A 23,563-nucleotide genomic window follows, 5' to 3' on the forward strand; every position below is an offset into this window, starting at 1 on the left:
TCACAGTACCAATGAGTTTAAGTGTTTTTGGGGGCGAATATGTACCTGTCTTTTTGGAGGCGGGGTCCGGTGCAAACAGCTTGACGGTGACTTTGGGCAACATCCACTGCATCCATAGGCTGACCTTCCCACTGGTGCCCCCGATGCTGCTGGTCTTCTGCTCCAGGGTCACCGTGTCTGAGAATGGAGAGTCATCCCCCGCTGGCACAGAGTCCCCCTAAGACAAACCCACAGGACAGGATTGGTCAGTTACCCATAGGAGCCAATCAGTGATACTGTAAGTGTCCTAGGGACACTGTATTGTAGGACCTGTCCTTTTCCTCTCAGTGTCGCTAGGCGACACAGCAAACCCTCTCAGTCAGCTAATAGAAACTGATATGAGTTAAGTGTTTGTCGGGGCTGTGAAACCACATGTCGGGGAAAAACAGACCAGAATGTAAAATAACATTATGGGCAGGAAAAACACCCCAAAATGTGCCTTGGATTGTCCCCCACGCGTATAGCCATAACAAAAAGCGTCAGACTCAGAAAGCCTTATTTTTGCTGATGACATCAACGTCTGGTTAGTGGAACATGCGGAAAAGAGCCATTGTGTGTGACTGTCACTGGTGTTAACCCCAAGTTAAGCCTGTAGCACCCAGATGGACTGCCTGCCTTGCCTTCCTAGGCCAAGACACACATCTTGCAGCAGAGTGGAGAGAGAGAGAGAGAGAGAGAGAGAGAGAGGGAGACAGAGAGAGAGAGAGAGAGAGAGAGAGAGAGAGAGAGAGGGAGACAGAGAGAGAGAGAGAGAGAGAGAGAGAGAGAGAGAGGAGCAGGATGCGGCCTCTGTGAGCTCTTAGCTCATTACTGGGTTTGGCAGGGCCTGTCGATGACAGCATTGGGGACATTTTTTCTTTCTCTCCCGGCGCTCCCCTGAGGGTCCGCTTTCCAAACATATATCTGTGCGGCTGACGCAGGGAAGCGAGAAGGCTACAAACAAACAATATGGCAATTTACAGCTTGGAGTGAGTTTTTCCACAGAGCAGTGGGACCCCATCACTCTAATTACAGATGGTGTCATGGCATTGACCAAACCTGTGGTCTGTGAGTAGTACGGTGGTAACAAGGTTATCGACCGTCTCAATTAAAATCCGCTGCGGCTTCGCTGATTACAGATGGTAAAGGGGAAACAGATGAGGAAACTATGTCCCTCCTCCGTGGGGGCCATGCTAATTTGCAAATTGAATTTAAATCGTGAATTTGAGGGTGGATGACTGCAGATCTCAATAATAAAGGACGACAACAATATAAACAAATGATGACGATGCCAATGCAAAAATAGATCCGCGTTATATGGGAATCTTTGGGTTGGATTGCTGATTGGAAGCATGTGCTGAAAGGGGCAGAACGCTGTACGCTGGATCTGAGAGTGATGAAAAGCTCTCTGAAACATCAGTGCAGTCGTTCAATCCCCTTAGCACTGGAAGAGACTTTCCTACGCTGCAGTGCACTGTCCTGTATAATCACATTCAAACTGCCACTTCATTACACTTCATTGCAATCAATTAGCTAACAAGACCTGTTGCTAGGCAGCCAAACAGTTTCTCCCCCAGCACAGGAGAGAGAGGTAGAGTGATTATTGCTGGAGTGAGTGCTGAGTAACGTGAGCTTGAGATAATGGGGGGAATACAGGCAGCTGAATGAGTCAATGAGAGACATCCTAATGTGAACTGCCATTTTGGGACTAATTAAGTTGAGCCGAAGGCATTTCAGTGAGTCATAATACAGCAGTCAATGTAATGACAGTGTTTGGTTTACAGTTATGGGCAGTGGGATTAGAGTTTTTATGTAATCCCAGAAACATGAGCCAGCTGCTAGCTGTGTGGGAAGCTAGAGCCACTGTGTGCTATAGTACGACTCCAGCACTGGGGGTCTTGACTTAGGGGCTGGACAGTACTGGGGGACCTGGGTTAGGGGCTGGACAGACGAGGGGGTGGGGGGTTGAGAGGTTGAGGGCTCTGACTCCAGTACTGGGGGACTTGGGTTAGGGGCTGGACAGACGAGGGGGTGGGGGGTTGGGGCTCTTACTTCAGCACTGGGGGACTTGGGTTAGGGGCTGGACTACTGACTTATGGGAAGGACAGGGGAGGGTTGGTGGGGGGGGGGGGGGTCGCGGAGTGGAGGGGTTCATCTATCCGGCACGAAGAGCCCTATTCAATCATGACCAACAATTACTGTTAAATTCCGGGATAGGTTGAAAACGACTTTCTTCCAGCGAATTCAGTAAGTATGTTTGAATAATAATACACTTGAGATTTGGATTATTATTTTGAATTGTTCAAATTATGCAATCGTGCTTTTGAACATATCCCAAAAACCTCATTCCAAAAAAGGGCCCTTACTCAGTCCAAATAAAGATTCCCCATTGCAGACGGAATGGTGGGAATTTGAGGCATGGTAACCCATGGCTTGATGAGGTCACTGAGTGTGTTGGCATTGGAGAGGCGAGAGGGGATGGAACACAGGGCTCCAGGTGGGAAAACCATGACAACACCCCTCCACAGCCACTCCCCACACACCCCCAGATACCCCTGGCCCCCAGGTCACTCCTCACACGCCCTTGGCCTCCATTCCCCGCCCCACAACCCCCCCAGCCCCTGCCCCCCCTTGCCCCTCCCCACAACCCCCTAGCTTACCCAATCATAGCCCATCCCACACGCCTCTGTCCCCCCTGCCATTCCCCTTCCCCTCCCGCCCCCACACACCCCTGGCCCCCCTGCCCCCAAGGTGAGGCCTTGAGGACCAGATGTGCCGGCCAGGGTGGGTTCTGCCACGTTCCTGGGCTGCCACAGGGGCCTGTGGACCAAACACAGCTATTTTCCCACACCTCCACACGCCAAGTCCTAAAGTATACAGTTTAATTTCTCCACCGCGGCGCTGTAAACCCACAGAGGAGCCCGGTTTATTTTCTCAGCAGAGTTTGTCTTCGCTCATCAGAGAGACCCAAACAGAGGGAGAGGCGGGCAGGCTGGGAAGTGTCAGGGAGCGAGGGCGGTCGGTGGAGGGCCAGCGGAGAGGAGGAGGAGGGGAGGAGGGCGGGGGCGGGGTTGGAGCGCAGGGACAAGGAGTGGGGGCGGGAGGGGTGTTTAGGGGTTGCTGCTGCTGAGACTTATCAAAACAGCTCCTGCATTCTTGCTCAATCATCCGGCCTCCCGGCGGACTAAACACTTCTACCACTGTTTGCACTTGGGTAAACAGTGACAAGTGGGCTGTCATGGCCCTCCGCACTACCTTTGGGGCTCTCTCTGCCCTGCCGCCTCACCGGGTGGTAGGAATGATTAAGTGGCGGTGATGCCACGGGCCCCCACAGTGCGGAGGGCCCACATGGGGTCAGATGGCCTTAGATCCCTATCCCCTACCGACCGGCAGCAAGGCTGCTGCTGCTGCCGCTGCTACTAGAAACAGAAGAAAAAAAAATATGGTGCTCAGTCTGGGATAAACATCACTTTCAGACGCGAGGAAAAATAACTGAGCTCTTTTGTTGTTTTTCCCTCCACTGTAATCTTTCCATTTGATTTCACACGCATTGCGCCCCATTGCACTTCTCTCTTAGGGTGTTTTTCGGAGCAAAAATGTAAATACAGGTTATTGTTCTCTCCAAATTAAGAGGGCTGTAAAGGCAGGTTTACACTCAATCAAGGGAAACTTACACAAATCAAATGGATATCAGGTCCATAAGTAACAGTTGGGGAGTAAAAAAGACCTGATGGATTTTTCCAGCACTGAAAAACGCCCCAAACACAACAGCATTCTTCCACACTTATACCCAAACACACACCATGTGTTAACACTAACATAACCACTAAAAACTTGCCAGGAAAACAATATTTAAAGTTTTAAATGATAAATCACTCAAAAGTACATGTATACAGTAATGTCTTTAAAACATGTGTTATTTTGTGACTCACTGCACCTTGAGTATAAAAATGCATCAGTCCTACTCATAACACTAAGTGTAGGTTGGGCAAATACTAAGGCGTGACGGGGGGGGTGGGGGTGGGGGGGGGGTTCTTACCTCTGTGGGGGAGCCAAAGTCTGCAGAGGGGCTGCAGGTGCTGGTGTCGGGGGGTGCGGTGCCAGCGCTGCTCCGAACGGGAGAGGAGGGAGCAGCACCAGAAGGGGGTTCTGGGAAGCTGGAGGTCTGGCGCAGGATGCCCCTCTTCTGCAGACGGGCCCACGTAGAACTCCAGCTAAGGAAGAGCTCATACAACAGCTGGACCTGAGAGAGAGAGAGAGAGAGAGAGAGAGAGAGAGAGAGATGAGGGGGGAGCAAATTAGAGAGAAAGAGAGACATCTGCATTTCACAACATCCAGACTGACGTGAACCCTGATCAGAGAGACAGCAGCCCCTGCTCGGAGGCAGAGCAGAGCCTCAGATCAGGGCTAAAGGAGGGAGAAAAGCCATTATTTCAAAACAACTGCATCAGAGAATTCTCATGTATTGCCTGAATGAAGTTATGACTTCAGAGGCGATTACCTTGATTTGACTTGGCAGCTTTATGGACATGTGATACAGGGCCTTGTTAAGGCAGTGCTCAGGGAAGAGAGGGATCAGGGAACATAAGGCAGGAGGCAGGCCTCTCTCTCTCACTGACTGTGTTAGCTCTGCCTTAAGTCTCAGCCCAAACACAGACTGGACAGACTCTCATGCTGTGTGTGTGTGTGTGTGTGTGTGTATGTTTGTATGTATGTGTGTGTGTGTGTGTGTGTGTGTGTATGTTTGTATGTATGTATGTGTGTGTGTGTGTGTGTATGTGTGTGTGTGTGTGTGTTCCTGTATGCGTGTCTATCATGTAAACAGCCACAGATATATCTTTTTTTTTCACCAAAGGAGAGGCTCACCCTCAGAGGAAAAGTTGAGAAAGGCAGTGGCACCTAAACTGTAGTGTGTCATCAGTTCCCTTGAAAACTCAACCTTCCATGGAATCAATTAGGAGTGACGCTTAGACGTCAAGTGGTTTCTAATATTTATCATCTCCTCGCATGAACAACCAATCAAACTCACGAGAGCCGTAACTTCAAAAACAACAAAACCAAAACAAAAGTGGAAAACATGACAAGGGGAGAGAGCAGCAGGGGAATGTGATGCTTTATATTATTCATTTATGCAGTGTGTTTGAGAGCGGGGGGGGAGGACGGGGAGGACGGGGGGGGGGGGTGTTCCAGCAAGCGGCGCTCTTTTACAGTGAGCTAATTTCTGGATTTGAAACGTTCCCTCGCAGTCCAAGTTCCTCATCTCCCCAGACATTTCACTTCAGCACCACAGAGGGTCCCTCAAACGGAGCTGTGGATGAGGGTTTGGCCCCGCGCACACGCAGCCCTTCCATAAATAAGCATAAATCAAAGGAAAGGCACGACAATACATTACAGCGGGCCATTTCAAACATGTCCAGGAAGAACTGCTAACGCGTATCCAGCCGGGGCCAACAGCTGCCTGCCATACCCGACCTGGACTGACAGCAGGCAGAAAGGCTGCCTCTCTGGAAGACCAGGAAAAACACACGGCGAGGCCTGCTGCACTCAGACAATGGGTGTGTGTGTGTGTGTGTGTGTGTGTGTGTATAAGGGGGGGGGGGGGGGGAGCAGCTGGCTTCATATTCCCTTCCTCCTCAGCTGTGTAGTATTCTTATACCAGCACATTAATTGGTTACGATCAGTAATTAGGACTCACTGTGCAAGGCCTGACTAGAATCAAAGAGGATAGATTTCCCTAACCCGTTCTTTCTTTTCATCTTTTAAATGCGAAACCCTGTGCGTGTGTGTGTGTGTGTGTGTGTGTGTGTGTGTGTGTGTGTGTGTGTGTGCGGCTGTTCCTTCCCTCTGCACGACACGATTCAAAAATAGCAGAGCAGGTAGTGATTTGAAACCCTGACGTTTTTTTTCAAGGGGCTGTATCTTGATGGCTCAGCTGAATCCTTGCCCAGTAGCCTCAGTGAGGAGCAACCCTACTGCTCCTGCTCCCTCTGCTGGGACTCTGCCGTTTCCCCTTCCTGCTGTTGTATCTATATCCCCCGTGCAGTGACAGATAGATGGTGGAAAATAAAATAAGGTCAATGGTTCTGGTTGGAGCAGGCTCCTGCCAAGCAGGCAGGATGGCCACCGGTCCAGCATTGTTCCACAGGCAGGGCGTCGGGCCCTGCTCTCCAAGGAACTGTCATCTGCTGCGCTGCTGCGTAGCATTCAAAGAAACAGTAGGGGGTTCCGTAAAGACGGGAGTACCAGATCTGGATTCCAAAACAGAGCTTTCTTCTTTCTTTTTTTTTTTTTTTTTTTGTCCAATCATTCATAAAAAAATAAATTAAAAAAAAGCACAGCTTGTCTATCTCTGAGCGTAGCTGTTTATTTACAGATAACATAATGGCATTGAGATGTTGGGCTGCTCTGTGTGTGTGTGTGTGTGTGTGTGTGTGTGTGTGTGTGCGTGTGGGTGATGGATGTGCTCCTGAGTGGGAGTGGAAATGAAGAGGCTGTGGGGAGAAGGCCGAGGTCAGTGTCTGCCCTCCAGCCTTATCGGGACCACCTTGGAAACAGCAGCACCACACTGCAGGGTCCTGCTCTGACATTGACACGGAACTGCATAGCATTCCTGAACAACCACCCCCCCCCCCCCCACACACACGCACGGCACACACACCTGGGGGTAAGGTGTAAGTGTTGACTATCACTAGTGACTATAGGGTCAGGGCGGTTTTGACTGTGTTGCGTAGGATCAGGACAGCTGAGGAGTTTCTGTGGAGGCCAAGCCCTCTATTACCACTCCTGCTGGTGACGTCTTTGCCTCTCAGAGTAGTTTAATTCTGAGCACTTGGGACGGTTGCTCTGCTGCAGCCATAACTCAAGTGGCTCTACTGCCACAAGATGGATTTTTAAACAAGTGGGGGGCTTTTCGACTACAATCCGGGAGATCAAAACAGTGGGGGGGAAAAAAACAGGTCCTAAAAAAGGCTCTTGCGTTCTGCGATGTGACGGTTCACCTTGGGTGTTCTGGGGTTTGGATGACGTGAGCGGCTGCCAGGAACATGCGACAGGGCTGGTGGTCTCCTCTTCTCTTCTGTGTTTGTGTGTGTGTGTGTGTGTGTGTGTGGGGAGTGTGTGTGTGTGTGTGTGTGTGAGGGGAGCTGAATGCTCGCTCTGTGGCCCTCTCCCCCCCCCACGCCTCCTTCCTTTCCTCCCTCACTCTCAATCACTCCATCTTGCCCCTTGTTTTACTCTCCCTCTCTCAGCACCCCCCCCCCCCTCCCTCCCTCCCTCCCTCTCCCTCCATTACTGGTGTGTGGGTGACAGCGTCCCCAGAGAACCCCTCAAGGTCTGCTGGTGGCTCTCCCAGCAACTGTGCAGCTCTGACATCCCCACATACATTCCCACAAACAGCCGCCTAATTAGAAGAAGGGCTCTCAGCAGTGTGAGGTCCCTTTTGTTCCTCGGCTTGGCAACACTTCTGTAGCGCTGCGGTGCAGCCTAATTGTTATTAGTTTAAACCGACTCCTGTTGAAAATTAGCAGATCATTTGGAGATTGGGGGGAAAGGGAGAGCGGGAAGCAGGCCTTTCAGGCAGCCGTGCGGGCCGGGCCCAAAGTTAATACAGTACATGAGTCATTGGGATCTCTTCTGGTAATAGGAGGCAGAGATACTGTATCTGAGGGTAAATAGAGGAGAACAAAGAACAGAGTCTTTCCCCATTAGTCACCGAGATGGGAAAGTTCTCCAGATATTGTAGAACACACTGCCACAGATTAAAAGCTTTAATTTGTTTGTGGTACCAATCCTCTTCGCCATATCACTGTGGTTCATCACTGTGGTTCTGAGCACTGAGCTACATAACCACTTCAACGATTCCACGATTCAAGAAGAAAAAACGTATTGAATATTATGTAGAGGAAAAAAAAAAAACACAAGACATTTCGAACGGTGGATGTGGCTACTCGGGCAGAACTGTTGAGGCACTCTATGTACTGTACTGTAACGGAGCATTCAAAAACAGAACCGGGCCCAAGGAGGACACAGATGTTCCAACATGTCAATATTCATCTTGCTTTCACCAAAACACAAAAACGCCCAATAAAACAAAAATGATGGGTCTTGGAATTTCCTCTCAGACAAGCCCTCGGACCAAAACAAACAGCCTATGCTCTCTTGTTTTCCCTTCCACTTATGCAAATTGAATTAGATCAAAAAATGAGGCACGTTGTTTATCTCCCCGACGTTCTAGATAAACAAGACGACATGCAGCGTTTGCCACGAGACAGCGCGAGGGGCCAGGGCACGATTCACAGTTTCCAGAACACTCCATGAAGGGCTACAGAGCAGAACAGAACAGTGCCGATGATGGACAGGCTGTCTGGGCCCGGGGGAGCCCTCTCTCTCTCTTTCTCTCTCTCTTTCTCTCTCTCTCTTTCTCTCTCAATCTCTCTCTCTCTTTCTCTCTCTTTCTCTCTCAATCTCTCTCTCTCTCTCTCCACACGTCTCCTTCTCGGTTCAATGCGCATCTTAAGCTTAGAGTTAGGGCACTTCAGGAGGGGTTTAGAGAGGGAGAACATTTGAGATCACATCAAAGAAAGGCGTTGCCCCGCCCTGCACGCACGCACACACGCACGAGCACGAGCACACACACACACACACACACACACACACACACACACACACACACACAGAGAACACACACTCACAGAGAACACAGAGACTGGATGCGGGAACCAGCTGGGAGGGTGGAGCAGAGCTGGAGTGGGGTTGGAGAAATAAAGCAAGGGAAGGGATTTATTGGTGCTTTAAAGGGAGGACACCCCACTGCTCTCTAAACATTGCTCTGTACTTCATAACAACTCATAACTATTGAGCAAGTCCTTTGTGATGTTTGAGGGTGTGTGTCAGTGTGTGTGTGTGTGTGTGTGTGTGTGTGTGTGTGTGTGTGTGTGTGTACACTGTACTCTGCGTGCATGTCTGTGTGCGTGTGATTGATTTTAATCGTGCTTTGAATAAAATGTGTAGCAATAGGCAAAGTACAGCAAAACTGAAAAAACAATCTTGTACTGTCGTCACCAACAAGGGCCAATAGTTTGCCCACCTCTGTCCTGTTAGCTGACGCCAACACTGACCTGTGGGTTGGAGCATTTGATGTGCAGGGGCTCCAGGTCGACGTGCAGGCAGACGATGAAGGCGTGTCTGCCGTCGGGCCCCACCCCCTGCAGCTTGTGGGAGGTGACGGCCAGGGTGGAGGTGCAGCCCATTGGCTCCAGCAGGCTGAGGGAGCGCTGCTGGCCCAGCATGGTGTACACACTGAACTGGCTCAGGCTCACCGTCCAGGGGAAGGCATCACCTGGGGGGGGGACCGGGGGGGAGACAGGGGGGGGTGTGACCACAAGGCAGAGAGGGGGAAACAAGGCAGAGGGACAGGAGTGATGTTAAAGCCAGACATAAGCAATAAGCAAAGTTACTTCATTCAGATTATATGTACTGTAGAAACAAGAATATTACATACCGGAGCATTACAGCCAATCATATGGGATAAACATGTTTTCCCAATAACAGGAAAGAGGAGAGATATTAAGGTATTGGATTGCATTCCTTAAGTGGGTTCCACAGTAAGTGACCCCCACAGAGAGAAGCCGTAAACTGGGGTCTATTCCAAGTTGGCTGGGACACGCTGCCTGGAATCTCTTGATTTAGGGCTGCCCACCCTGGTTTCAGAGGGGGCAGCGCAGGGCTGAGGGGGGAGGCTTGTTCCCTCTCAGAAGGCATGAAGAGCACATTTCCCTGCACCGTGGGCACGCTTTGATCCAGTGCATTAAACATGAGAGATGAAGAGCTTTTCAAAGGGGAGGAATGAATTACTAAACGCACGGGTTGTTAATTTTAACGGCAACACTGACAGGCCACTGATGTAACTGTTTTTGCTCTCTTTTTCTTTTTTTTATCTGCATGCCCAACTCTGATGTCATTGGTGAGTTAAAAAAAAAAAGTAAAAAGTATATTTATAAAAAAAGAAAGTGCTCTTTTTCTGTGGGGGCGAAATGTGAAATGCTCCACAACGTAAGTCAAGAACACCAGGTATAGAACACATCTGGACAAGATCTGTCTAACCAACATCTCTCTTCCTTCAGATTGTTTACCTGTCATTTGCCAAGGTAAATGAGGAACAGGGTTGTGGTATTGCCAAATGTTGTTGTTATTTTTTTTTCTGCCATGTTCAAGAGGTCATGTTCATAAGTACATTCATTTTCAGGTCATAGTAACCTACCTTCCTCCAGGATTGGCCTGGACACAACAAAGGGGATCTCCTGCAGGGGCTCCATGTACTTGTGTCCGGCGCTGAGGACACTGATCTGGGGCAGACAGACTACCAGAGTCCCAGGCATGCTGGCCTGGTTGTGGTACCAGCTCCGGACCGTCCCGGGGATGTCTCCGCAGATGATGGTGCTGGGGGACGGGAGGCTGTCGTTGGGGAGGAACACGCAGCACGACTGCAGCTCCAGCTGGAGGACAAGACAAAGACCAGAGGAAGATGACATGACAGCATTATGAGTATCAATATCACCACTGTAAATGGCATTGGTAATAGAAATACATGGACTATACATGGAATACATGGACTAAATGTATGTTTAAACAGACATCCCTGGGTGTTAGGTGGAGTCAGTGAGTTCTGACTGCTACAAATGGATCGGTTGTAATTGAAGTGCCCTACAGTACCATTTCGTGGTTGTATTGATTTACAAGGCCAGTTAACCACCAAAGGGAGGTCAGGGGCGGAGAGAGAGAGAGAGAGAGAGAGAGAGAGAGAGAGAGAGAGAGAGAGAGAGAGAGAGGGAGAGAGAGCAGGTGTTGCACACGGATAGAACAGAACACGTCTGGCCTCCAGACCCGGTAGTATGAGGAGGTGAGAGCACTTCCACCACGACACAAAGGTTTAATGTCTCGCCAGTTAAACTCTAAACGGGGGTATGGCAGCACTAGGAGGCCCATGGGCTGATGACTGGCACGCTAACACACACACACGCACGCGCACGCACACACACACACACACATACACATACATACATACATGCGCGTGCACGCACACACACACACACACACACACACATGTACATACATGATGGACATGGACACACACATACACACACACACACACACACAGATGTACATGACGCGCGCACACACACACACATGTACATGACGCACACACACACACACACACACACACACACACACACACACACACACACAGGAGAAACACCCTTCAATACTTCTCTATGAGGTGGCTGGGGAAGGGATATACGGTTACACGCTTGTCTCACGCTGTTTCCTTTTTTCATTACTCTTCAAAGTGGCGTTTGAAATCTGAAGACTTTCACACACTGACACGTACGGCTTTCGCTTTTAAAGAGCGGCACGCACGAAAAAAAGCCATTGACGTTGTACGGTCTGGTGCATATCTTAAGGAGGTTAAGCTTTAAAGCAGGCACGCACACGGAACCTGAGGGTTTAACACTGTGACACAGGCTGCACCTTGGGAAGGACGTAATGTTACTCCCCAGAGCACCTTGCCCTAATCACTGGCATTAAACCCAACATGGGAGGGAAACATTACGTTCTGCCATTAGGCACTTTCAAATGAATCATTTCACAATGCTAACATCCTTTATGCCAGTATAGCTTAACTTAAAGCCCCTGAGTTTTCAGCTGTCATATCTGATGGTCCACTGGTTATGCTGACTACATACTGTAAATATTACACTTCTGTATTTTTATACTGTAAATATTATACTTCTGTACTTTTTACACAGAATAAAAGGAAATCATAAAACACTGACTTGAATGATCCTGACTGTGTTTAGAGGAGAGGTGGGTAGAGGAGAGGGGAGGGTAGGAGAGGAGAGTGGAGGGGAGGGGAGGGGAGGGGAGGGGAGGGGGGCGGAGGAGATGTGAGAGGAGAGGAGGATAGAGGACAGGAGAGGGGAGGAGAGGAGAGGAGAGGAGAGGAGAGGGGAGGGGAGCAGAGGAGATGTGAAAGGAGAGGAGAGGATAGAGGAGAGGAGAGGAGAGGAGAGGAGAAGAGAGGGGAGCAGAGCGGAGGAGAGGAGATGGGAGAGGAGAGGATAGAAGAGAGGGGAAGAGAGGAGAGGTGCAGGAGAGGAGAACAGGAGAGGAGAGAGGAGGAGAGGAGAGACTCGGGAACAGTGAATGTGAAGCAGGGGGATGAGGGGATATGCATTTCTGTTGGTTTCATCATAGTAACACAGAACCAAACACAATGTCAAGCAAGCTAACAGAGTAACTAAGGGGCCATTATAAAGACCCTGGACAACAACAAGGCAGAGCCGTGAGAAGTTTATCAATGGGATGGCATTTACAGGGCAGGCACTCTGTTTTGACTGGATGTTTACTGTAGCAGGATGGTTGAAATGCTTCAAAGGGGCACATTGAGTAATGGAAAAGAACATGTCACTTCTCCTAAATCTGTGCGATAGAAAAACTAATCCTCCGCGTTTTGTGTCCAGTTTTCTGGACGCAGTTAAAAAAAAGCCACACGAAAAAACACAAAAACAAACACCGTAATTCACAGTGGCAACTGTGCATGAGCCCCATCTATGGCGAGAGCAGTTGAATCGTGAATAAAGCAATATTTGCTTTTCCTGTGCGTGAGGGAGTTTAGGTCACTGATCTAGAGGGAAAAACATAGGCATGGGTATTCCCACACGTTGGAGGCTTTAGTCACACAGCTGAATATCTTCAGGATGGGGGGAAACACGCACAGCACAGGGCTATGTGCTGCTATGACTAACAGGTGGGACATGAGGGATACAGCTCACTATAGATGGTCTTTAGGGAGAGAGGGAGAGGGAGAGAGACAGAGAGAGAGAGAGGGAGAGAGAGAGAGAGAGAGAGAGGGAGAGAGAGAGGGAGAGAGAGAGCAGTCTGCTGCTCTGCTGCTCTGGTGAACAGGGACCTCTCACAATGCATCATCCACAGGCCACAGCCGGCAGGTCAGCCAAGTATCCCCAGGTCCTGGTCAGAGGGTTCCCCCCAGGTTGTGCCATGGAAGATGGAAGTCAGTCAGAGACAAAGAGAGAGAGCGAGAGAGAGAGCAAGAGAGAGAGCAGGAGAGAGAGAGAGAGGGGGGGGGGGGGGGGGGGATGCTGTGGTGCTGAAGCATGCTGACAGGTCCAGGCAGAGGGGAGAGTGTGTGCAGAGCAGAGGGCCTGAGGTCAGAATCTCCCAACTGCATCACTGGGTCGACCACTGCCAAAACCACTGACAACCTCTCTCCCCGGCTCCCTCTCCCTCTCTCCCTCTCTCCTTCTCTCCCTCTGTCGAAGCCCACTTGTTTGTGTCCATTACTTCTACCATGACCATGCATTGATTCACCCTGGAAAATGTGTGTGTTCTCATGGCCAGAGGAGAGCGTGGGGTTCATGTTGGGGGTGATGGCGGGTGATGATCTGGGCTTAGGGTTGCACATTGAGCTGACAGCTTGACATGCTCTCAGCGGTTAGAGTTCGTTAAGGGCCGAACCATAAGTAAATCTGGAAAGTGTGTGTGTCTGTGTGTGTCTGTGTGTGTGTGTGTGTGTGTGTGTGTGTACCATGTACCCACACGACAGGGGTAAAGGTTCAACTCAGGGTTTTTTTAGGCTTGTTACTGTGGCTATTACAGGGAATTGTGTTTAACAGCTCTTTAACACAGCAATAAACAGAGCTTTGGAAGCAGTTAGGCCAGCGTGCACAATGTCCTCCTACTCTGAACTGACAGGTAACGTCAAGCCAGGTGGAGTGAACGAGGTTTGTCCCGTCACATGCTTGGGTGGCAGAAACACACCATGTAGTATTACTCACATGCCAAAGGTTCAAGTCAGCTAACTTTATTTTTATCCATAACAGGATAGTGGAATGTTTCTCAATTGGGGTAAACTTGTGGAAAGGCAGCTGTTTCCACACACCGCCACAAGGAAAATTTCAAATTGCATGGCACAAATAATATTTGAAGGCAAGCCGGATAATTATAGAGTGGAATATCTCTTACACAACTCTCACCCTCCCTGGAGTTTAGGGTCAATGTGGAATAAAGCTTAAATAATGACACTGCTTGTGCTGGAAATGGCTCAGGTAGAACAAATAATAAATAAGCGGTCGCACGAGAACATGTGTGTATGTGAATGGTTCTAAGCATCACTTGAAGGCCCAGTGGGGGGAGAGAGAGAGAGAAGCCGGTGTAATGATGTAATTCTCCTCAGATTACATCATGTCCTGTCAAAGTGAAACGAAATCCCTTAATATAACAAACCGGTTACTGTCAACATAGAGGCCCGGGCTCGGTGCTTCAGTTCCACACTGAAGTCAAACAGTGACAGATTCACACAGGACAGGACAGTGGGGGTCGGAGAGAGCAGGGAGCATCATCACTCTGTCACTGCAGCAGGCTCTATTAATACACCTCCAAAAACACAGAAACGCTTTTCAATTTCCACAAGGAAATCTCCATTAAAAAAAAAAAGAAAAAAAGAAAAGGGCCAATCCGTTCCTTATGAAGCAGCACGTGCCGGCTTATACATACACACACACACACACACACACGCACGCACGCATGCACCCACGCAGGCACACAGGCGCACACATACACACACCCACACAAAAACACAAGATCATATTCTCCCCCCGCAATTGTACAGTCATCGGTCATCTGCAGAATAAAAGCCCTTTTTGCAGCAGGAGGAGGAAAAAAAGCAGTCTGGACTCCAGCCAAGACACCTGAATTAACATTCCCCCCCCCCTTCTTCTTCTTCTTCTTCTTCTTCAAACAAGTGCCGTGAGACCCCTTTTTCTTTTTTAATATCCTCACTGTGCAAGGGGTCTGTGCTTAACACTTCCTGTGAAGGATGGCACCTGCAACAGCAAAGTGCTCCCTCGCCCACTGCTGTGTTGATTTAGTTCAGGCCCAGATTCACTACCGCAGGAACGGAGAAAACAGCACAGCGCTCTTTATGTGTTTGTCCTGAGGGTGAAATCACTGCGAAAGCCTTTTCCAGGGGCTGGAGTCCCTGGCCAACTGGTGATACGTACTGTTTGTACAGAGAAGCAAAGACAGTGCTGTTTGACCTGGCCAAAGCTGTGCGCTGTCATAGATGTGCTGTGTGCATCTGACTGGCTCGATGTGCGTGCGTGCGTGTGTGTGTGTGTGTGTGTGTGTGTGTGTGTGTGTGTGTGTGTGTGTGTGTGTGTGTGTTTGTGTGTTTGAGTGCATACACGTGCGTACGTTTGCGTATGTGTGTGTCTGTGTGACACCAGGAGATGGACTCCTTCCTCTGGCATTACGTTCAGCTATATGCTATTTCCATCTAGTCTTGTCAGGCTGTTCTCTATTACCTTTCTGGACTCCTCTGCTCTGAAACCCCAATCTCTGACCCTCATCTATAAATCAGGACACCAGATACCAGAGCTATCATCTCCGGGACCCATGGGAGTTATGTGATGAAAGCTGACAAGAGAAAAATACATCACTGGACAGCTAGTGACAGTGCAGCTCACATCACCCCACATGATTGGGATACGACCATGGAGAGAGAGAGAGAGGAGGAGAGAGAGAGAGAGAGAGAAACCTGTGCTCAATTGGGGTGAGTGAAGTGACACACGGGCCAGACAGAGTGGAGTGTGAATGGAGAGTGTGAGTGACAGCTTGGTTATTGAGGAGGTGACCAGGCACGGATCTTCAGAATTAGCCCTGATCCCTCCCCTTTCAGGCCCTGATCCCTCCCCTTCAGGCCCTGATCCCTCCCCTTTCAGGCCCTGATCCCTCCCCTTCAGGCCCTGATCCCTCCCCTTCAGGCCCTGATCCCTCCCCTTCAGGCCCTGATCCCTCCCCTTCAGGCCCAGTCCTGAATGAGCATCTCCTCTTACACCCAGAGCTCCTCTCAGACTAAGTCTGGCTGGATCAGGAAGCAAGCAGATGCTTTTCAAGTAAATAAATACCGCTAGACAAATTCAGATGAAGAAGAGGAGAGAAAAAAAAAAAAAAAAACATCCATTTGGTGGAGGTATTTTGATTAAATGGTAGGTTGCCTGAAAACAACTTTCTTCTATGTTCCCTCCGCTGGCCTCACATCACAGGGTCTAAATATGGAGCCCATTTCATTTTTGCAGTTCTGTTCAGCTTTATTTAGATGAACTCCCAGTCCAATCAGACAGTGCTCCGGGAAGCACATGTGTGGACCCTGTTTCAATTTCAGACGAGAAAAAGTCAGAAATTTCCTTGTAGCCAGCGGGAGTCCATCTAAAGCCCTGTACTGTACAATGTTACTCCCCTGAGCCAATGAGATGGTTTATCTTGGTCCAACAGAACAGGTCCTCATAGATGGGGGAACTGAAGGCAAACAGGCGCAGGGTTTTAAAGTTGGGCCCATGTGGAAGTGGCTAATATAACTACAGGAGGCGCTTTTAATCCTTCTGGCAGAGCCAGTAAATGACAGGCTGGTGGGAGGAGGAAGGACAGGCAGACTGTCTAGCCTGCAGAGGGGGGTTACTGTAACAGCCACAGTCCCACATTGCTACAGAGGGAGGTTACAGTAACAGCCAAGTTCCATATCGCTACAGAGGGAGATTACTGTAACAGCATCACTACAGAGGGCATTTAATGTAACACCATCACTACAGAGGGAGGTTGAGGTTACAGTAACAGCCAAGTTCCAAATGGCTACAGAGGGGGGTTACCATAACAGCATCACTACAGAGGGGGGATACAGTAACAGCCCAGTCCCACATCAGTACAGGGGGCTCTGTGTGGATGACCCCTGTAGGCAGAGAGCCCCTCTCTCAGGAGCACTGACACACCAAACAAACCTGAATCACACACACAGTAACGAGACACAGGAAATCACCCAGAGATAGGGAGAGGAAATTAGAAACACCCTCCTAGGATCCCTGGCGAAAACATTCGCAACTCTGGACCCAAAATCACACTGGAGGGATTCAGAGCAACGGAAACACATCCCTTTTGTTTTCAAAATCCGATACTTCGCCAAATGTAATCTTCCTGTGCGATGCCAGACAATCTCTTTCCTGCACTGGCCACTGAAGGTCCACAGTACAAACCTCCACCCCCTCCCCCAACCCCCAACACCCCCCCCCCCCCCCCCGACCTACACACACGTGCACACACAACCCTGTCCCCCAGCATACCTGTGTTTTTAGTCATTTCTAAAAGAACGTTTTAAAAAGTGGGACAAAAAGCGAATTGAGTTTGTGTCTGGAGGGTGTCGGTCGCTGTTGATGGTTCTAATGTCAGTGAGTGAGGTAGAGGTTTAAGAGTGAGAGCCCGGACAACATCGCGGTCCTACTCAAATACCGCAAATAATCCAGCGGCCTGGCAAACACAATAACCCTGGCCTGTGGCCCTGCATTCCAGCCCGGGCTGCTTACAGAAGCTGACAAGCACTGGAGGTCCCGGCGGCCGAGGTGGAAATCTGCAAAAATAAACGCTTTAGGTGACATGAAGGCTTTGTTTGTTTCTGCTGGCCGCGCTGTTTGTGTTACCGTGGTGGGTTAATTGTAGCTTTGATCGTTACGTTTATTGATCCAACATTGGCCTTTATGAGTGTGGCCAGACCGCCCCCCCCGCCCTCACAGCCTCCCGCCCCCCAGATGGTCCTGGGGGGTTGGCGGTGCTGGGCTGGGCTGGGCTGGGCTGGTTCTCCCTCCCAGGGCTGAGGGCTCAGCTCCAGGGCTCCAGAGCTCCAGGGCTCCAGAGCTGCAGGGCTCCAGGGGTTGGCCACCACCAGACAATCCCTTTAAGCGCTTTTCCAGTTCTCTCGAGCGAGGGGGTCAGTGGCCTGGGCTGTGTGAGGCCATCACTGTGCCGTCTGTAACAGAAGATGGAACAGAACTCCGGCCACGTCACTCTCCCTCCCTCCCTCCCTCCCTCCGGCGCTCTCACTCAGTAAACAGCTAATGACAGATCTACTGTTACATCTCTGGGTCCTGATTTAGATCAGGCGCTACCAGAGCGGCTCCTACGTAACCAGGAGGGAATGTGCTCTCTCCCTCTCTCTCTCTCTTTCTCTCTCTCTGTCTCTCTCTCTCTCGATGAGCTTGGGATTTGACATTGATTCCTGGACACAAAAGGCAGGGTGAGTTCAGATGAAGCCCTCAGCATTAACCCTTCTCTGTGTTTCCACGAGGGCCACTTTCAGATGGAGGCTCCCATTAAACCACCAGGAACCACAATAGAGAAGCCTATCCTTTTCCTCTGCCTCAACATAAACACCACTTGTCATTTCCCATTTGTGCCACAGAGACTCTCAGCCTACACTTAGTTCTACCTCCTGGCAGCAGCATAACCCAAAAACACTGGCCCTGCTCCCAACAAGGTGGGCTGTCAGGCCAACCTACCATGAAAGGGCCCGTGTGTTTAAGTGTGGGCCCACTATAATCCTCATAAATAAACAAAAAAACAAAACCATGTGGGAGTGAGACAGCGAGGTCTTGAGTTTGGCTTCTCCTCTGCTGATACGCCCTGTGAGAAATGAATACTAGTCTAAAGCAACACGGCAGAAATTAATATCAACTTCAGTCCAATAATTTACGTCCATGAGATTTTTTTTTGTTCCTTTTTCTTTTTTTTTTTCGTTCTCAGGGAAGCGCTGTGATTTACACAGACAAAATGAAAGTTGTAATTGCAAATCATGTGACAATACCGAGATCTGACAAAGGCAAGGAGGGAGGGAGGGAGGGAGGGAGGGAAGGAGGGAGCGCGGGAGGGAGAGAGAAAGAGAGGGAGGGGGCAGAGAATGAAGTAATGTGCCTGTACGAGGCGCTCCAGCCGGGGGTCAGATCCTGTTCATGGAAACCATCTGGCCGGGTCCCTCTGAGCCACACCAAACACAAATGATCTCTCAAAAAAAATATCCTATTCATTAATGCATGGCAGCTGCAGGCACCAGCGTTACTTCATTTTTCCATGGCAACATCCTTTCTGTTTCAGGGGATCCCATTTCAGTTTTGGTAGCAACGTACTCCTCTGCCAATGCTGAACACATTCATGTGTTAAATAGAAGGAATTATTGCAAAATTCCTGAAATAGAATCACCTCCTGTTCACTTCTGATTATATCAGGGCTGGGGAGAGCAGGAGTGTCCTGGGGAGGAAGGGGGGGGTGGGGGGGGGGGGGGGAGGGAGGGGGGTGAGGAGAGCTGGGGTGAGGGGCAGCTCTCCAAAGTTGAGGGCAAGTGGCCACCTCAGGGCATGCCAGGCCAATACTGGCCAAGGTGACAATTACATATGGTCTTCAGTCATAACCTGAAGTGACTACTAAAATAACACCACCTACGTCTGACCATGGAACCAGCTGCCTCTTAGGAAAATACACTTCTCTACTCATACTTGTTGTTTTTTTTCGTTCCTTAATTCACTCTAACCGACACTGATCATGTGCAGTGGTGTCTTAAAACGCTCCAAATGACGGTATCACTGCAGGCTTCTGACTGTGGACTTGGATGGTATGTTAGTATTACCTCACTGTAGCTGTTGCAATGGTGTGGGAAAGAGATTGGATCTCTCACTTTCATGAGAAGCCTCTGAACTGATGAACTACCGTTTAAACAGAGAGCAGGACCTCCCCCCCCCCCCCCCCCCCCCCCCCCCCCCCCCCCAAGCAGTGATTTTCAGAGCCACGTAAATGGATCCATTTCTCCTTTGAGCCTCTCATATGGTTTCACCATTAGAGATCCATATGTCTTTATCATAGACAGCTTTTCTAAGAAAATAAAAGGAACTTCTGTGATGCCTTTGGACAGGCCGCAATTAATGTTCCTTTCAATGGCCTTTTCATTACCGAGTGAGAATCACATATCTCCTGGTAAGGAGGGGGAAATGGAGACATGGAATCTAAGGCCCTAGTTCTCCATATTCAAGCCTTGAGTCATGGAGGAGCTTTCTCACACTTACGGACTTGGTTCTAACAGTGCCAGACAGACAGACAGACTGTGACACTCCCGGAGAAAAATTATAACATGCATCCTAACCAAGTATGACGAGACATCACTTATAATGATGTAATAAATAGTAACCGTGGCCGACATTGAAAAAGACAACCGGAGCACATGGGCTAGAGTACGTCTGTCTTCCAAATGGGTTGTTCATGTTCTCTTTCTGAAGTATATTTTTGGTTTATGATTCTCGAGTGTGAAATGTCATACGAGATGGAGAGAAGTAAATGATCATCACAGCCACTGTGCTTGCATTGACACGCGTGCTTTTTTACCCGGTGACAGAGTACCCGAAAGTAAATCCAGAGAGGGATTTTTTAAAACAGTTTACATGATCCCCGGCTATCACACATTCACATCCTCAAACAGCCACCTCGGCCTAAGTGGATTCAGCAGCCATAGAATAATAAATTCTCCTGTCCTTCTCCAAAAAAGACGGAAAAAAACCCCACATGCCAAATTGGGCACATGTGTTGCAGAAGTGCGAGCCATTAGGTATTCTGTTTACACCGCACTAAAATAAATGGACTAGTTTTGTTTGGGGATCTCCAGTCCTTCAATACCAGCTGTCGGTTTGGTCCGCTTCCATTCACATGTCAGCGGGACGCAGTCTCCTAATTGCTGCTACATGGTGTGGTCCCGGAACTGGGGGAAACAGCCACCGCGGGATTCTTCCAGCATGAACACCACAGTCAGTCCTTGTCACACACACACACACGCATGCACACACGCATACGCACACACTCCTGCATCAGACGAGCCCCGGCCGGCCGCGGCGTACAGTTGTCAGCGGCTCTTTATCGGGCTCAGATGGCGACGGTTGTGATGTGGGCTCCGCTGACTGGTCCTCTCAGGACACAATGGAGAGCCACACAATAGGAGCAGTCAGTCAGCCAGGGGTGGGCCTGTATGTACAACAGGCGAACGCCAAACAGAAAACAGAGACGCTGCAAGCCGCAGACAGAGAGAGAGAGAGAGAGAGAGAGAGAGAGAGAGAGAGAGAGAGAGAGAGAGAGAGAGATAGAGAACTGAGGACTGGGCTATGAAAGACCTCAGTGAATGGTGACGTAATGGCGGTAGAAGAATTAGAAGGAGAGGTGGATGGTGGAGGGTGCTTGGGAGCGGAGGGTGAAGAAGAGGATGAGGAGGAAGAGGGGTGTGGTTGTGGGGGGATGAGGAGGAAGAGGAGTGTGAATATGAGGTGATAAGGAAGAGGAAGGTTATCGGTGGAGAGGAAGAGGAGGACAATGAGGAAGAGGATGATGAAGGGGAAGAGGCGGGGGGTGTTGGGAGGTGTATACAGCGCAGTACAGTACCTGTAGGGTGAGGCGTTTGACCGCGTCCCACACGTGAGCAATGAGCTCCTTCATGCGCTCCTCAGAGGTGGTCCAGGACTCTGTGTTGGCCGGCATCACCTTCATAGGGATGGAGAGAGGCCGCGACTCTGAGAGAGAGAGAGAGAAGGAGAGAGAGAGAGAGAGAGAGAGGACACAACACCAAAACAGTTACCATACAACAAGATATCTAATCGACACGTATGATGCATAACTCCTGATGTAACATGATGTTACATACAGTAATGAGTATGGTGATGTTACAGTAGTTAAAAGTAATATACTTGGGATGTGGTAATATTTATAGTTTCTTATCGTTCTTGTCTCTATACCTGTGTAGTAATACTGTGATTGCTCAGATATTACTAATAGTAATAACATTGTATTGTACTGTAGTGTTGTGGTATGTGGTGGTATGTGGTTTGTGTTATTACCCAAGTGTCATAAGGGAGGCACGCACAGTCCTAGAGTAGCATGTCTACTCAAGCAGAATGAGAAATGAAGAACCCCTGGGAAAGTGAACTTTCACGGCCACAGACAAGACACGGGCTTCATGTGGCCCAGACAATGTATGTTTGTCCCAGCGCACACTCATGGTAACAGGCAAGCACACAAATCACAGAGGAGCTCCCCCATTAAACCCCATCCAACTCTTCTGCTGACACACACCTTCAGTCAATGTGAAAGAGAGTGCACCCATTTACCAACAGAGAGAGAGAGAGAGAGAGAGAGAGAGAGGGAGAGAGGAGCGGGGGATGTTAAAGCCATCAGAGCAGGCTGAGCGTCAGAGGTGAGAGGGGGACCGTGAGGTCTCGGAAGAGACATTAAGACATATTCCATGATTTAAAAGGTCTGCATGCTCAGCAGCTATCCCAGAGCTGTCATGAAATAAGGGTGATGTCACCCCTCCTGAAATACTTTTCAGACCGACGCTCCCCCAAATATCACAAAAACAGCTGAGGGGGTTGCCATGGCAGCGGCTGTGTTTCCACGGCGACGGTCAAAATGGCCGGTGGTTGCGGTCTCTGTGGCATCTTGCCCCGTTGCTGTGGGTGGGGGGGATTGAGCTCACAGGTGTGCGGTTTGTTTGTGTGTGTGTGTGTGTGTGTGTGTACACATCAAGGCTCTAGCAACTCACGAGGAGAGGTGGTCTGGACATCGAGGTCATCCATTTTCTCACACTAAGCACCCTGGTACTTCAAACACCAGGGATGGAGAGAGGTTGTGTTATACACTCACTGAGCACTGTATTAGGAACACTATACTAATACTGCTCTCAAAACAGCCTCAATTCTCCATGGTATTGATTCCACAAGATGTTGGAAACATTGCTTTGAGATTCTGGTCCATGATGACATGATTGCATCACGCAATTCCTGCAAATTTTTCAGGTGCACTTTCAAGCTGTGAATCTCCCGTTCTACCACATCCCAAAGGTGTTCTATTGGATTCAGATCCGGTGACTGGGAAGGCCACTGAAGAACACTGAACTCATTGTCATGTTCATGAAACCAGTTTGAGACGACTTTTGCTTTGTGTCATGGTGCATTATCATGCTGGAAGTAGCCATTAGAAGATGGGTAAATTGTGCCCATGAAGGGATGCACATGGTCAGCAACAACATTCAAATAGGCTGTAGCATTCAAGCGATGATTGATTGGTATTAACGGGCCCAAAGTGTGCCAAGTAAACATTCCTTTACACACCATTACACCACCTCCACCATGAGAAGGTACAGGTGTTCCTAATAAAGTGTTAGGTGAGTGTAGTTGACTACACGGTGTGGAGTGTTGTTTTACGGTTCCCTGCTGTACTGTTGGATTGTGCTGTGCTGTATCATTCTGTAGAGTACTATATTGTGTTGTGTTGTGGTATGCTGTATCATACTGTAGAGTACTATGTTGTGTTGTGGTATGCTGTATCATACTGTAGAGTACTATATTGTGTTGTGTTGCAGTCCTCGCTGGGACCATATATACTGAAAAATGTATAAATGCACTCATTGCAATGTAAGTTGCTTTGGATAAAAGGGTCAGCTAAATGGCATATATTATATATATTATTGTATTCTGTACCATGAGTACTACAGTATATTGTGTTGCGTTGTGGTATGCTGTATTTTGTGGTGGTGTGGTATACTGTACCATGTTGCAGAGTACTATATTGTGTTGAGGTATGCTCTATCATGTTGTAGAGTACTATATTGTGTGGTGGTGTG

The 23,563-nt window shown here is 49.3% G+C and overlaps 1 protein-coding gene across 2 annotated transcripts in view; it reads right to left on the reverse strand.

The window, feature by feature from the left end:
* vps13b (vacuolar protein sorting 13 homolog B) overlaps window positions 1-23,563 on the reverse strand; it is a 244,524-nt gene that overhangs the window by 105,106 nt on the left and 115,855 nt on the right. For both annotated transcript variants that reach the window (XM_083678431.1, XM_083678430.1), the window contains exons 22-26: window positions 21,328-21,455; window positions 10,277-10,511; window positions 9,135-9,355; window positions 4,058-4,261; window positions 46-217 (exon numbers count right to left, since the gene is read on the reverse strand). In XM_083678431.1, coding sequence (XP_083534557.1) covers window positions 46-217; window positions 4,058-4,261; window positions 9,135-9,355; window positions 10,277-10,511; window positions 21,328-21,455 — 960 coding nt within the window. The remainder of the gene's footprint in view (window positions 1-45; window positions 218-4,057; window positions 4,262-9,134; window positions 9,356-10,276; window positions 10,512-21,327; window positions 21,456-23,563) is intronic.

This window comes from Argentina silus (genome assembly GCF_951799395.1).
Source record: "Argentina silus genome assembly, chromosome: 10".
NCBI lineage: Eukaryota > Metazoa > Chordata > Actinopteri > Argentiniformes > Argentinidae > Argentina > Argentina silus.